General features: G+C 30.0%; 3 protein-coding genes across 3 annotated transcripts; 2 read left to right on the forward strand and 1 right to left on the reverse strand.

The window, feature by feature from the left end:
* The first annotated feature begins 577 nt into the window (after positions 1-577).
* Positions 578-1,447, forward strand: LOC108772712 (selenoprotein K). Its single transcript, XM_018538308.1, has 4 exons — positions 578-782; positions 863-947; positions 1,068-1,142; positions 1,229-1,447. Exons 1-4 carry the CDS (start codon positions 764-766, stop codon positions 1,320-1,322), a joined length of 273 nt encoding a protein of 90 aa, XP_018393810.1. The 5' UTR covers positions 578-763; the 3' UTR covers positions 1,323-1,447.
* Positions 1,448-3,271: 1,824 nt separating this feature from the next.
* On the reverse strand, positions 3,272-8,300 carry HBS1 (translation elongation factor EF-1alpha (GTPase) HBS1). The gene is made up of 10 exons (XM_018538307.1): positions 8,239-8,300; positions 8,053-8,157; positions 7,563-7,628; positions 7,178-7,477; positions 7,052-7,090; positions 4,961-5,513; positions 4,654-4,883; positions 4,350-4,545; positions 4,084-4,289; positions 3,272-4,008 (listed from the first exon to the last, which is right to left on the reverse strand). Exons 2-10 carry the CDS (start codon positions 8,093-8,095, stop codon positions 3,554-3,556), a joined length of 2,088 nt encoding a protein of 695 aa, XP_018393809.1. The 5' UTR covers positions 8,096-8,157; positions 8,239-8,300; the 3' UTR covers positions 3,272-3,553.
* Positions 8,301-11,289: 2,989 nt separating this feature from the next.
* Positions 11,290-14,982, forward strand: LOC108772615 (RCC1 and BTB domain-containing protein 2). The gene is made up of 9 exons (XM_018538186.1): positions 11,290-11,358; positions 12,559-12,696; positions 12,778-13,012; positions 13,126-13,253; positions 13,334-13,603; positions 13,944-14,068; positions 14,152-14,252; positions 14,321-14,454; positions 14,866-14,982. The coding sequence occupies exons 1-9, from the start codon at positions 11,305-11,307 to the stop codon at positions 14,980-14,982; spliced, it is 1,302 nt and encodes a 433-aa protein (XP_018393688.1). The 5' UTR covers positions 11,290-11,304.
* The last annotated feature ends 661 nt before the right edge of the window (positions 14,983-15,643 follow it).

Here is a 15,643-nt window from a genome sequence, read left to right on the forward strand (position 1 = left end):
GCGGCATTTGGACTATGCTATCGATAAGGTTTATGCTTGCGGAGCGGTGAGATAAGGGAGACAGCGGAAAGCAGAGCCGATTCGAAAATCGGCTGAAAGTTGCATCGTGTGCCGACTTACCGAGTCATGTTTAGCCGGATTCACATCTTGACGGAAAAGCGGATTGCGGAAAAGCAGTAGCCAATCAGAACTCTGACCCAATTCTTAAGCGGGGAGCACAGACTTTTGCATAACGTATAAAGCATGTGCATAAGGAATTTCATTGGTCCATTTTCTTATGCAAGAGTCAATGGACCAATCAAATTCTTTATGTATATGGTTTATGCGTTATGCAAAAGCTGTGTTCCCCGCTTTAATCCTCGGTGGAAACTTAAGCCGCAGCACACACTTTTGCATGACGCAAAATGCATAGTGCATAAGCGAATCAACCAATAAAAATACTTCTCTTCCGTGAAGTAGAAGGAAAAGAAGAATTATGATTTGTTGATTCTTTTATGCGTCGTGCAAAAGTGTGTGGTACGGCCTTTAGTCTGTGTCACACCTGTATTTATCTATGTCGCTTGTTGGAAGGCATCCCTAGACCCTAATGGCTCAGTCATGTCATAATTCATATGCGAACAGCGAATGTATGTAAAGAATCGATAAGGTTTATGGTTGCGTGAGATAAAATATCGTGTAAAATTGTACGTCACAAAGAATCAAAAAATTGTAACTAAATTTTGTATTTAAATCAATCTTTGCTGACAAGCGTACTGCTTCAAATATGGTTTATGTAACGGGCGGTAATATACTGTGATTTAACTAATTTTTTATCTACTAAAAGTGTAATGGAATTTGTACATACATAGTAATTTGTTTACAGATGGTAATGTGGTAAAATCTACTCCATGGGGATTAAGAAGAATTTTCGGATTCTTTACAGGAGTAATTTATATGATTATCATGTTGTAAGTGCTATAATCTATTGTATGATAATCATCTCTAATGCTGTATAAATTATGACATTTTGATTAATTAGCTGCATTGTGTATGTGTTCGTCCTTTTTTATAACATTGGAAATATTTAGTTTTCAGACATTGGTCAATCCTGGTATGAATAGATCAGGAAGTCAATATTCAAGAGATTATCGTCCAGGTTCTGGGTATGTGACAATTTCTTCAGATATTTATTTATGTTAAACATTAAATATTGTATACAAGATAATAACTCACATTTTATTATATACAGACCACGTCCTCCAACGCGTAGACTTGGTAGACCAAACACAGGAAACAATGTTGACATTCCATTTTTCGGAGGTTGTAGCAGTTGCGCAAGTTAAAGAACTTAAATAAAAAATATTTTGTTACATTTACTTTATTACAAGAAAAACTAATTAGTTTAGCCATGATTGAGAGATGTATAATTATATTTGTATGATTTATTCAGTATTTGTTATTAAAAAGTAGCGTGTTAATGTATTATATTAATATATTGAAAAAATTCTAACTCTCATTATAAGAATTTTTTATAATATACATATATATATATATATATATACACACACACATAAATTTTAATAAAGCCTTATTACATCAAGGCTTAACCTGGGATTATTTTTTAATGATATGTAACCATACAAAATATTTAATCAGTAACAATTAATATGTTAATAATTAGAAAGTAATTAATGTAAATTATATTAATAAAAAAATGTAACCGTACATCTTTATTAGATATATCAAATTAATTTTACACTTGTCCAAAATATAGAGCTATGGTATGTGAAAAACTTAATTACATTACTATAAAACCTGATTTCATCAATGTAAGATTAATTTTACACTGAAATCAGGGCTGAAATGTAAGCTGTACCATCAATGTGCACAATATTTAGTAGTGCGTACAGTATATATTAAATAACACTGTGTAGAAATTTTTGAGGGTTTTTCGACCACTCGGGGATTGTTTCATTTGTATGTTTTCTTATGTATTTTTCTTTGTAGAAACCGAAAATAATTATTATAATAACACCAGACTAAAGGAAAAATTGGTACAATAAAATAAAATTAATAAAATCCTTATTCATATCGTTATGAAATCACTGTCAGTTATGCCTCAATGATTTAGAAATTAATTTCAAATTGGATCAAATGCGAATATTGCACCACAAAACGTTAATTACATTATATTTCTCATTATACCGTTTATCATCTCGCTATCGTTTCCCCTACTTCAAGCGTCGCGCTTGTGTGTGAATAGATTGACATTTCATATTTTTGATATTGTTAATTTTTTTGTAAGAAATGTTCTAATGAAAAATATAATCTAATTAACGTTCTGTGGTGCAATATTACTCGTATTAAGTTGTAGCGTTATTATAATAATTATTTTCGGTTTCTACGAAGAAAATAAACAGTAAAACGATCTCTAAGTAGTCGAGGAAACTCGAAAATTTCTATGCTCCTTTAAAGCACTACAAATTTATTTACAATATGGATTCCAACGTTGAAACGATATTAATAGCATTACTATTCAGTACAAATTATTAAATCATGCATCCGTGATTATTTTTGTGTGGTCCTATTTACAATTAAATAGCGTATCTCGATGTTTAATATACATTGTCAATACTCAAAAAATCTACAGTGCACACGTAACATATGCTGTAGATTTTTAGCTTTAGTGAATATTGAAAACGCAGCTTCAATTGCTCATATACTGTGGCTCATAAACAATTACAAATATTGGATTGGCAAGAAAATAATTGCGTTTTTTAAAAGATATAGATTTTTTTTAATCTATCAGTAAAAACTGTAATTATTTTCTTACCAAATAATATTAATATATCTTGATAGAGTAAAGTTTCAGCTTTAAGAATCTCTTTTTTAAATTGCGATACGACAATTTTTAATGGAGTTATGAGCAATTAAAGCCAAAATGATCCTTTTCTTTAATCCGCGATAACTCAGTAATAAAAAATCGTAGAAACATTTAAAAAAAATGATTTTGTAAGGAAATCATCATCAAGCTTTTACGATAAGTAGTCGAAAATGTTCTCAAATTTGTTTTGGGCACGTTACAAACTCACAAAGTGAGAAGAAAATTTTCCGTGTTTTTCAGCTCGTAATTTTTGGTATGTAAAAATTACCAAACGTATATAAACTTAAAAAATGTGGTGAGCTTTTAAAAGTAGAGATTTCAAGCTTTAAAACTCTTTTTTTAATTTAAATTCATTATTGACGAAGATATTGTATATACTTGAGCTAAAAACGTTATTACTTTCTTGCCAACCCAATATATCATAGGATATATAAAAAGTCTTAAATTATTGTGTGTGAGAGAGTAAAGTTCTGTATACTATTATATATAACAACCTATAAAGTTTACATATATCATTTTGTGTGATGTATAAATACACAATAATAGCTATACTCACAAGCACTCGATGCATGCAACACACACGCATGCATGCACACATACATACAAAACATATTAGATCTAAGTAAAATTTTTCTATTGTGTATGTAAATTGCATTGTGATATTCGAGACTTCATTTATATCTATCAGATTTATAAAATCTTTGTAATTAAACCAGCTGCAATGGTGGTACCTTCTAATCGTAACATAACTCTACCTAACTGTTTAATATCCTTATACAACTCCATGCAAACTGGTGTCTGCGTAGCGACCTCAATGATCGCACTAGAATTTTTAGACAAGCAACGTGGTTTCTTCTTGATTACGTCACCAGTACTTCGATGAAGTTGCGCTATTAATTTTACAATAACCGCCGGTTGTACCAAAGATTGTTGGTGCATCACTACTGGAAGCCCTTTTGTAATTGGCTTTGCTATCGCAAATATAACAACGTGTGCTTGAAAGCAGGTCGTTACAGGTACTGGATTCTGCTGGTTACAGATGATATCGCCGATACCCACATTTTGCTGCTCGATTCCCGCTAATGTCAATGCAACGTGATCACCAGCAAACGCATTTGTCGTTGAAACTTCATCCGACTGAAGACCTAAGATAAAGGCATATAACATGATCTTTACATAATAATTCACTATTGCTGAAACCTAATAGAAACTTAGTTTACCTTTAATAACTGCAATCTCATTTTGGGGTAATACTAAAACCTTATCACCCAAGGATACCATACCCGTTTCAACATGACCAGACACACAGAATCCAGATCCAGTACCCTTAAATATATCGTTCACCGAAAAACGGAATGGTTTATTTATAGGTCGCTCTGGACACTTGAAATTATCGATAACGCTAACTAAAGTAGGTCCAGTATACCTGTGAAATTATTTCATAAGAAATAGATAAAAGCATGTATGAAAAACAGCGAGATGTTACCAATTAGAGAGTTGCTCCTTTAATTTTGTTACAATATTCTCTCCAGATAAACCGCTACAAGGTACAAAAGTGACAGTATCTTTGAAGCCAGCTTGCTTTAGGAATACACTCATTTTGTCCACTATCTCATTGAATCTATCTTTAGACCAATTTACGGTATCCAACTTGTTAACAACTACTGCTAATTGCGATACTCCTAAATTTTCAATAAAAGTTCAGAATTATAAATACAAAAAATTAATGTAAAATACATTCTTTTTTTAGTAATTAAAAAAAATTTTTTACAAAACTTAAGAAAAATTACCTAAAGAGCGTAGTAATAGAGCGTGTTCGCGTGTCTGCCCTCCACTATCAAATCCGGTTTCAAACTCGCCTCTAGTTGCATCGACTACTAACAAAGCTACATCTGCTTGTGTAGCACCGGTTATCATATTTGGAATAAAATCCTTGTGACCAGGTGCATCCAGCAGAGTGATAGATTTTGTGTCCGTTTCGAACTTCGAGTGGCCTATATCCATTGTTATTCCCCGCTCTCTATTAAAGATATGTGTTATAATTAGTATATTTTTTTTCTACACTGACTCTTTAATTGTAATAAGTTTCATAATCACCTTTCTTCGCCAGTTTCATCGAGTACCCAAGCATAAGCAAATGACTGTTTTCCTATTTTTTTGCTCTCTTGTTGATATTTATGAATAAGTCTCTGTGGTACTTGACCCAAATCGCAGAGTAACCGTCCAAGTAATGTGCTTTTTCCAGCATCAACGTGTCCCACCACTACCAAGTGAAGCTGTTCCTTGCTACTGCCTCTTTTACTGTTGTATATTGCTTCGACATCCACTTTTTCTTCATTAGTAGATGCATTAGATTTTACTTTCGTATCTAATTCCGGTGTTACGTGACCTGATATGGGTGACTGGCATCTTGGACTATTCATTTTTGATGAAACTATTCTTTTGTCCTTTTGTATGATATCCTCTTTACGTTTGACCTCAGGACTATTCCGATTGGAAGACGGACTTCCACAACGTGGGCTCAACAAATCTGTGTTTTCGACACCACTTAAATCAAAACCTTTCACAATAGGTTTTGTCCCAGTTGGTACGACCTTTACAGTAGATGGTGTTGTCACTTGCAATGTAGGTTTTGATGATATTTTGCTACCTATCATGAAATTAATTGTCAGCTACACTAAGTCCAAGCTATGCTAAGTTACATCAGAAGATAAAATAACATTATCTGCGTTTATATTGCTAATGTAAAATTACAAAAGTTATATTTAAATGTAAAAGTTTTACTATATATATACAATTACCGTAGTATAATACAAATATAATGCTAATTATGCATATTATTAGGTTTTGTAATAATTTTGTTTATATGAGTATATATGTGTAAGTGCATACGTTTAAAACATGTCAATATTTTTCTCCAATCTTTCTATTATAAATATAAAATAATAAAAGATAGTCATAATGCTAAAGAGATATATAGAAATATACAATTAAAATATTATTCCTACTATAAATCTTTTTTATATTTTTCAAAAAAATTTTGACATCCTGAATATACATGTTACATATTTAGTAACCTGTTTTTTTTTACATATCTATTCTTAGATATATCTTGTTAAGTTCGATTTGAATTTTGATACGGAGTAGAAAAATCGAAAGGTTTAACTGTGTTATAATGTCCAACGATTTTAAGAACCGGTCTTTTTATCTTCCATTTTTTACATAAAGTTTTTCCAAATACCGAAACGGTTTTTTTGGTATATGGAAATTCAACAGATCTCAAAGCACACAAATTTAAAGTGACAGGTAATACTTTTGGTGTTATCTTATTATTATCTTTAAGGAATATCTCTAAATTATGTGTATCATATAAATTTGTTGGAGTAGTCAAATTGACACTGTAAAAAGTGTTATCGGTTAGAAATTCTACTTCCTTTAAAGCAGCACTCAAATCTACCCAATCATCAGATATTGGATTTTTAAGTTGCCTTTCTGACTTATCTGTCACAGTATTTCTTTTTTGGAAAATGCCTATATTTGAAAAATCGTTTTGAAGTAAATCGATTTCATCTTTGTCCAAAATATTTGTAGATAATAGCTGTCTTTTACTATTTTCATTGTCATGAAATTTTGGTAAATGTATATTTTTTGCTTCTTCATTATCATTTTTCTTAATTGATAGTTTTGGAATAACAAATTGTGAGATTGGTGACTGATGTCTATCTTGAAATCCTGTATTATTAGCTAAATTAGATTTTTGTAAATAGTCTGCAGTTAAAGCAGCTAAAGAACTAAAAGGTTTAGCATTTGTGTCATTTTGTGAAGTTTTTATTTTTGTACTATTTGAATGTATAGATTCTGTGTCATGGGAAACAATTTCAGCTAACGAAAAAGTTTTTAAGTGATTATCTATATCTTTTGAATTATCTATATTATTCGGTTGACATATAGTCAAAGTAGAATCTTTAGATAAATTATGTTGTTTTTTAAAAGAAAATCTAGGTATTGTGAGCATGTGTGTACTAGATTTATCAACTGAAACACCTTACCTTACCGATGAAGTCCAACACAAAGAACATGAAAAAAAAAGAAACAAAAGCAAGGTCATTAATAGATCCAAATTAAACAAATAATCAGCTACAATATAATGTTAGAGACATATAAAATAAAATCTTATGCAACACATACCTGGATGTCGCTCCAATTGTTTCTTATTCTCCATAGAATCTGTAAATGTATTTCAAGATTTGTTTTATTTCAATATCATATTCTAATATTTCATTTTTAATATCCATTATGACAGAATAAGCATACCAGTAACTTCTTTCGGCGAAGACTCCTTTAAAATAGAATCAAGTGCTATATTTGCATCAAAATTTGACAGAATGATTTTGTCTTTCAATTTAGAATCAGATACTGTGTCACCTATGACGTTTCTAATTATTTCCAAACAAGATATTAATTTTGCCTTTTCCAATTCAGAAAGATTAAAGCTTTCTTCTTTGGACGATGGTGAAGACTCATCAATATCTTCATTATCTTCTACTATATCAGGTTCAGTGATGAATGAAGCAATATTTTGTTGCTTGCTTCGATCAAATAAAAATTGCTCCACTGTGTATATATCATTATATTTACAATTAATAATTTTTTTATTATATTTCATTAGAAATCATAGAAGGATCTGTAAAACACATACCACTAGGTGATACGCAATAATCGTCCTCCATTGAATGTCCATATACGTCATCATAGCCATCATATTCTAAATAAAAAAATTAATGTATTTTTATTTTTGGAACGCAATTTAATTAAACAGAAATAGGCCTTCTACAATAAGCCATTACCTAAGTTTTAAGTATTAAGTCATAAGAAATTGACCACTCACAGTCGATTATTCTTCTCACATTCTATCGTGATTGGTAAATTTCTTATGATTTAACACTTAAAACTTAAGTAATGGTTTAATGTAGAAGGCCCAAAACGTTTAATTAAAGGTAAAAGTTGGTAAAAGTATGATTAAAGGTTACATTGCTGTACTCTATAAGTATTTTTTAAAATAGTTTAATAGTAACAAAAAGGAGGATTGCCGTCATCAAAATGTGTATCATGAAAGATTGAAATTTAAAATCATAAAGATAAAGTCTTGGCAAGATAATGTGATTCACAACACAAGTGTAGTTACTTACCATCAGAGTAATTCATAGAACGAACGTCTCGGTGTCGCGACATGTTTCACATGTGACATGAAATTTAGCAATGATAAAAGATCACTTGCGTACTTCCATGTATACCTTTAAGTAAATACAATTGAATTACAAACACGAATAATTGCAACTGCGATCGCGATGTTTAAATTGCAGTTGTTCACTTACTATTCCTTGCAATATGCAATTAATACTTCCTGAGCCCAATGCAGCCCAATGGAGCCCAGCATAAAATCACATAAAATTGCATAAAACCACGAACCAAAAAAGATTAGACCGGAACCAGACTACAAAGGTCGTAAATACATTGACAAGATACCAGACCGTCAACTCTAAATAAATTTTTATGACTCTGAGAGCTGAAGGTAATTTAAGCGGGGAGCACAGCCTTTTGCATAATGCATAAAGCATGTGCATAAGGAATTTCATTGACCCATTTCCTTATACATGAGTCAATGGACCAATCAAATTCTTTATGTATATGTATTATGCGTTATGCAAAAGTCTGTGCTCCCCGCTTAAAGCTGGGTCCACAACCTCGCTTTAAGAGGCCCTAAGCCGTAAAGCCCGTGTCACACTACGGATTGTGAACGCGGATCGGATTGGGATTGCGGATCACGGATCGGAATTCAGCCAATCAAGACAAGGCAGTTTCGGATCCGGATTGTAGATTGCAGAATAGACGGCTCTCTATTTTTGTGATCCGTAATCGTGATCCAAGCCAATAAAACATCGAGTTTGGTCACGTGACCCATTTATGATGGATGAATAAGCATCGACGTCGACGGCGTGTAACCTAGGTCCTTTCGAAACGTGTTTATAGAGAATTAAAAAATCGGGACGTCCCACAAAATTCGAAATGGTTAGCCACCCTATACACAGTAAACGTCGACGACACTGTATTGACGACACGATATTTGCGATACAGCATATGTTGCAAATTGAATCCGTAGTCCGTAGTGTGAACGAAGAATCCAAATCCGACGATCCGCAATCCCAATCCAATCCTCGTCCACAATCCGTAGTGTGACACGGGCATAAAGCCGTAAGAAATTGATCATAGTTGAATGCGAGAAAAATAATCGACCTTTCCCTAGGATGAAAAGTGAAAAGCGAAAATTTTTACCATTGAAGTTAATGGAGAAATTTTTTACTTTTCACTTTTCATCTTAGGGAAAAAATTTCGTGATCGATACCCAGGGAAAAGAAATAAGCGGTATGTACAGGTACGTAGTAACTAACTATACTATAGCTAGATATAGCATGATATGGCGCTGGATACTGTGGCGCTGGTGTCTCATGGGAGAAAATTGGCGAGGACCAATCACAATCGTAGAAAAGAAAGTGAAATAATTGCGGAATTATGATTAGTTTCGTTGTTTAGCTTCTTCGTAAATTTATACTATAAAAAATATTTCTGCTCATGAGACGCCCGAATTAATCGTAATGTTTGATCTTACAATAAACTTCCGTTCTTCGTTATTGTTCATCTAGGCATTAAGAGATATAGTGGAGTTATAGAAGTATACTTGAAAATCAAAATCGTGCAACTTTTTTTTCTTCAAAGTATTCAAAATCTTGCAGTGCATTACAATATTATTCGCTACACTATTAGCTGAGATTATCGTAATCGTATAAATAATATAATTATTGTTATGGAGACATTAGGCGAGAATCTGAACAGAAATAATGATCCAAACTATCAACAAGAGTAAGTTTAAAATGCCATCTTTTCTTTGTTTTTCTTTCAGTCTTTCCTATCTTTTTTTTTTTAAGCATAATACGTGCTTCTGCCGAATAAATTGAAGGTATAATGGCGACCGCACGTTAAAATTAAACAAAGAATCAAAATGTCAATATTCAGAACTTAATTAATATATAAAGAAAGTCGTCGGAATTATAAATATTGCCTTCCATTTAGTGATACAAATTAATACAAATATCGTTCTATTTTTCTTTGCATTCTATGAGTAACAAAGACAGAACAATATACTTGTGTTTCCTTGTAACATTAATAGAAGGCATCCGCACGGAAAATAACTCTATTTCTAAAATCGTATTAAATGGGTCAGTTTATTAATTCATAGATGGAATTTATGAACAAAACTTTTAATTCTTCGATTAAAAAAAAATGTTTAAAAAAAAAATGATTCGATTCAATTTTTATTGTTGTCGACATGGACATATTGTCGATGGACGCTTCTCGAAAATTCCTATATTTTGTATACGTATGTAAGTTGATACTTTTTCTACTTCTTTATTTAAGTACTCGACTTTTGTTTTTTTTTACAAAGATATGATATAGACTGTTTTTCAGTCGAATCAAACATGTGTTTGACATTTGATGATAATAACGATCGAAGAAGGAATGATACTTGTGTTGACTGAAAACAAAAGCATAACACCTTTTATTATCTAAAAGGATACATCAATAGCACTCTAAAATCACGCCACAGAATTACATATAAAGAAATCATAGAATTAAAATATAATATGTAAATCACGTAACAAATTATTCCAAATCAGATTTTTTTAAATCATGTAATTTGAAAAGTCACACGATGACATATGTTTCTTTCCTTTTTTCTATCATTTAATTATTTAAGATTCGGTAATTATAAAATCGTATATATTGATAGATAAAATTATTTGTATCATGTGTGATTTTAAAAAATTACGTACTAATTTGGAATAATTTTTGTTATGTAATTTACTTGTTTTAATTACATGATTTTGTTATGTAATTTAAAGTTCTAGATATACAAAACGGCTAGGTATGCTTGCCGAGCGATCAAATATGATTGGTTGAATCTATAAGTAATAACCGATTATATACATATATGTTCATTTGTTCGGCGAGCAGGTTAGCCGCTTGACTCTTGCCTTTAGTTTTTCATCGGTTCTGTAAGAATCCAATCATATCCAATCTCAAAGAGCGATTTCATCAGTCTGCTGGACACAGACACATTAAATAAATTTGTAATTTCTTAGGTAAAATTCTGACAATTGTTGCTTTTCACGTAAAGCAAGATGAATTAATTATTTTTCTTGTGTGTGTGTGTGTGTGATTGTTTACTATATTTTACTATTATGTTAGATTTATATTATATTATTTTTTATTAAAGACTTGCGGAGCAATCATGCACCACATATGATCCAATACAGAAACACGGTACGATAAATTCTAGTTACGACCGAGAAAAAATCGATTACATGTTCAACAAAAATCTAAAGATGGTACTCATTGGCGACGATTTATCGGTTTTTTTGCTAACAGAAGAAGGAGAGGTAGCCCAGAAATATACTAGAAGTGTTTAATATTTAATTATATGTAATATTATATATATATATACTGATGGTTTTTCATTGAACTTAAAGCTCTCTTAATATTTAAAAGTTATTATGGATATATATTATATATGTACATATAGCATATGTATTATAGAAAAATTATTTTTATTTCGTAATAAATAAAGCAGATTTGGAAATGAAAAAAAATCACCTTAGGATTCAAATAAATTTTCATATAAAAATGTCTGTGTACTGAATAGTGGAGATTATTATATATATTATTATATATATTATTATATATATTATATATTAGTAATCTCAGAAAGAACGGATTTGTATATATATTTTATATATTTATACTGTGATACTTTTTTTTGTAATATTATATTTTGTATAATTTTTATACATAAATGCCCAGATAGCACAGAATATTTATTACTATTCATTTTTGTAAATGTTATATAAATATTTTATATAAAGCGCTTTATTCAAAATATTATTAAAATAAATATTTTATGTAATATTTATGATAGGTATAAATAAATATTTTTCTATAAGTACTTTTCAGAGTTGCGTTTCAAAACCGATCATTGTTCGGCGTGTAGTTTAGAAAAACTGTACATATATTAATATATAAATTGACGCGAAATTATACAATATAAGCAACTAAGATCCAGCTACTAGATTATAGACTTCGTATTCATATTAGTTATGAATACTTTTTACTTAGATTGTAATATCTTATTAAGTGTATATCTTTTGTGCGTGTGTGCGCGCGTGTGTGTGTGTGTAGCATTTACTGCAACATAATAAATATTTCATAATATTTGTAATAAATTTTTATAATTTGTGCAATTTAAGACCATAACAATATTTGCAAAATATTAAAGAAAAATCTTATAAATATTGTTTTATACATGTTGAGCCTTTTCATTACTTATTCTTATAAATATTTATAAATATTTTGTAAATATTTTATAAATATATTGTGTGTTGTTGGGTATAAGAAAAATTATAATAATTTATCAACCTAATTAACTGATAATTTTAGAATTTGTAGAAATTTCTTTTTGTAGAAAAATTAGTATGAAAAAAAAAATATATATATATATAATAGTGCATCAATTTATTTCTTATTATCTTTTATTTTATGTACAAAATGAATTGTAGAATTAATAATAATTTTATTTTTGAAAGGTATATCACTGGGGGAACATTAGGCAGTTTAATAATATTGTAGAATATTATTCACAACTTTTTGATTTGAGACATACACGTATTGTACAAGCTGCAGTTAGCAAACAAACATTTATCATTTTAACTGTTGATGATAGAGTAAGTTAACGATTGAACTATTATATACGCGTTATAATGATATTTAGTTTTAGAAATTAAAAGTCATTTAATTCAATCTAGATGTTCTATTTCCAAACCCTTGATAATAACGGGACTTGGATGAGACAGATCGATTCCCAATTTTCAGAAAAGGTTCGTTCTATTTGTTGTGGTGACAGTTTCTTTGCATTACTTACTGACGATGGAAGGGTATATACTTGGGGAGCAAATAGTTATGGTCAGTTAGGTATTTCTACATATGACAACAATTTTATAGATAAACCACGTCAAGTTAAAATTAGTAACGAAGAAATAGGTAATTATTTTATTCCGTAAGCTCATTTCTAAAGATGATTTATAAGAAAATGAAAGATTCGTATAGATGTAACTACACTGTTGACTAATCTATATTTGATTTTGACATTTTAGTACAAATAACTTGTGGATATACACACACACTCGCACTAACTGCTCAAGGATACATTTATGGGTGGGGTCACAACCTTTTTGGAGAATTAGATTCTACTTTTCTAGAAATCAACCCTAGTCCTAGAAGGGTAAATAATTTGTTATTATAATCATTGTGAGAAAAGAAATATAAAATAAAAAATAAAGTGGAAAATTTTGGAATTAACAGGTTCAAGTAACAAAGAAGGATTTAAAAATATTGGATGTTGCTGCTATGAAGAACGTGAGTTGTGCCATAACCGAAGAAAAACATATTGTTTCTGTGTGGGGCAACTGTTGTGAACAAAAAATTTGTAAACCTGCCCCCTGCGACCACACGACTTTATTTGACATGTGTAATGCGCTGACTGGCAAACCACCAACTACTGTAAAAAACAACTTGTATCGCGACCAGCGGCTTAAATTACTGAACGATATTGCAAAATCGTTTAACGAGATTGTAAGTTTCATTTCTGTGTATACAATCTATTGTATGTACCAAGCTTTTAAATTTCATATATATAATTGATTCAAGCAAGAAGCTTTCGAAATTCTTGGACTTGTGTAAATGATGACTTGATAGAAGCCACAGACAAGTCATTTATAAAAATTCTTTATGTGCTTTCTTGCAAAATTAATTACTGTGGCCCAATTTTGATCCTTGTCCTGTATAGATTTTTTAAGTTAGTCTAAAAATATACATATACAATGCTTCATATAATATTCGCTGTCTTAAGTCTTTTTGTTATATAAGGTAATATTTATTTATTTTTAACAAATCATTTGTTTGCTTCTGACAGAGTCATAGCGATCTTGCTATACAAGTTACAAGAAGGTATATTTATGTCCATAAGATAATACTGCAATGTCGTAATTCATATTTCAAAGACATAGACCAATTTATACAGCTTGAAGGAGATCAAAAGTAAGTATTTATTAAAAACTCGTGTTATCTTTATTAAGAATATTTTATATTTGATTCTTTATACGTGTCTCTTTTCCTTATAGTGTCATCATACTTAATCAATTTTCCTATGAGATGTATTACGCTTATTTCAAATATTTATATACTGGCAAAATTGAAGTATCTACAGTGGAAGAGAAATTTAGTGAGTTTGAGTTTAAATAGAGATCGTACAATTACTTACAATTTGTAACTGATACCATTTCGTTACAGAACTCTTCAATTTGGCTGAGGCATTTAGCGATGAGCGGTTTAAGAAAAGTCTCTGTAACGCGATAAAAGATGACACAACGACGGAAAATTTATTTTCTACTTACATTTATACGATGCTAAAATATAATGAAGAAGTAATTGGCAATCTCACTTTTTTTTTATTAATAGATTTCATTAATAGCAGATTTCTGTCTTCTAAAAGAAAGTACCAATTTATAATGGAATTGATATATTAATCAATTGGGATGTTCTTTATTCTTGTTTTGATCAGAGTAAAATATTTTTTCAAATATTTTTATGTCATGGGGAGGAATGGCAAGGTCGCGAATTATGTCTAAATATTTCGTTAGACACGCAGTTTTTCTTTGTAAGGTGTTCCTGCATGCTTGTCCGGCGTTCCAATATTGCATTTAATATTAAAATTCATTAACTACAAAAAATTTATTTTTATTTTGCATACTTATTTATTCATTTACTTATTATACGTATTTATTTTATTATACAATATATTTTTGTTAATTATACGTATTCTACATAATTTGCAGCTAGAGCAATTTTGTTTCGATTTCTTCAAAGAATACAAAACGGAAATGATAAAGATGAAGAGTTTTATGGACTTAAACGAAGAAATAAAAAAAAAATTTTTGAAAAAATCTAAATAACTAAGAAGTGCTATATACTTGTTTAATACAGATTGATAAAAATGTCTAAAAAGAATTTTATGTGACAAATAGAAAATTTTTTAGAATATTTGGATAAAACTGTTTTTAGGTATTTGTTACAATCATTTGTAACAAACTTATTACTTAATAGAATGTTACTTTTTAGATACTATTAAGTTACTATTAAGAAATTACTTAATAGAATGTTGAACTAAATTAAATTAAAAATATCAGTTTATATACATATATACGATTACTTTTTTATTGAAAAATGATTAATCGTATATGCATGTATATAAACTGATATTTTTAATTTAATTTAGTTCAACATTTTATTAAGTAATGCACATTTAAGCTAAAAAAAAACAGAATGCAAAAAAGTACAAGTTATTTGATGAAACATCAACAATTAACAACTAATATAATATACATATAGAGAAAATAAGATAAAGAGAGAAACACTAGTTATATATACACATATATATATATATATATGTAGTATGTATATGTCAGGCTCAAAGCCGAAAACGCTCACAGAGCGATAAAACTGATCACAATGCGTTAATTAATTATCCAGCTACAATGCAAAATTCGTGTCGTGACTCTTTCAAAAACGCTTACAACGCGTTCTGGCATATTAAAAAAGAAAATGCGTATTGTG

The sequence above is a fragment of the Cyphomyrmex costatus genome, unplaced genomic scaffold, assembly GCF_001594065.2.
Source record: "Cyphomyrmex costatus isolate MS0001 unplaced genomic scaffold, Ccosl1.0 scaffold193, whole genome shotgun sequence".
NCBI classification, from domain to species: domain Eukaryota; kingdom Metazoa; phylum Arthropoda; class Insecta; order Hymenoptera; family Formicidae; genus Cyphomyrmex; species Cyphomyrmex costatus.

Bases quoted from the DNA above. Each gene is read 5' to 3' on its own strand.
- LOC108772712 (XM_018538308.1), top strand. The intron at 948-1,067 runs GTAAGTGCTATA...GGAAATATTTAG, and splicing joins ATTTATATGATTATCATGTT to TTTTCAGACATTGGTCAATC. The intron at 1,143-1,228 runs GTATGTGACAAT...TATTATATACAG, and splicing joins GATTATCGTCCAGGTTCTGG to ACCACGTCCTCCAACGCGTA.
- LOC108772615 (XM_018538186.1), top strand. From the start codon at position 11,305: ATGGTACTCATTGGCGACGATTTATCGGTTTTTTTGCTAACAGAAGAA. The intron at 13,254-13,333 runs GTAAATAATTTG...TGGAATTAACAG, and splicing joins TCAACCCTAGTCCTAGAAGG to GTTCAAGTAACAAAGAAGGA. The intron at 14,455-14,865 runs GTAATTGGCAAT...CATAATTTGCAG, and splicing joins TGCTAAAATATAATGAAGAA to CTAGAGCAATTTTGTTTCGA.
- HBS1 (XM_018538307.1), bottom strand. From the start codon at position 8,095: ATGTCGCGACACCGAGACGTTCGTTCTATGAATTACTCTGATG. The intron at 7,091-7,177 runs GTATGCTTATTC...ATACATTTACAG, and splicing joins TTCGCCGAAAGAAGTTACTG to ATTCTATGGAGAATAAGAAA. The intron at 4,290-4,349 runs GTAACATCTCGC...ATAATTTCACAG, and splicing joins AAGGAGCAACTCTCTAATTG to GTATACTGGACCTACTTTAG.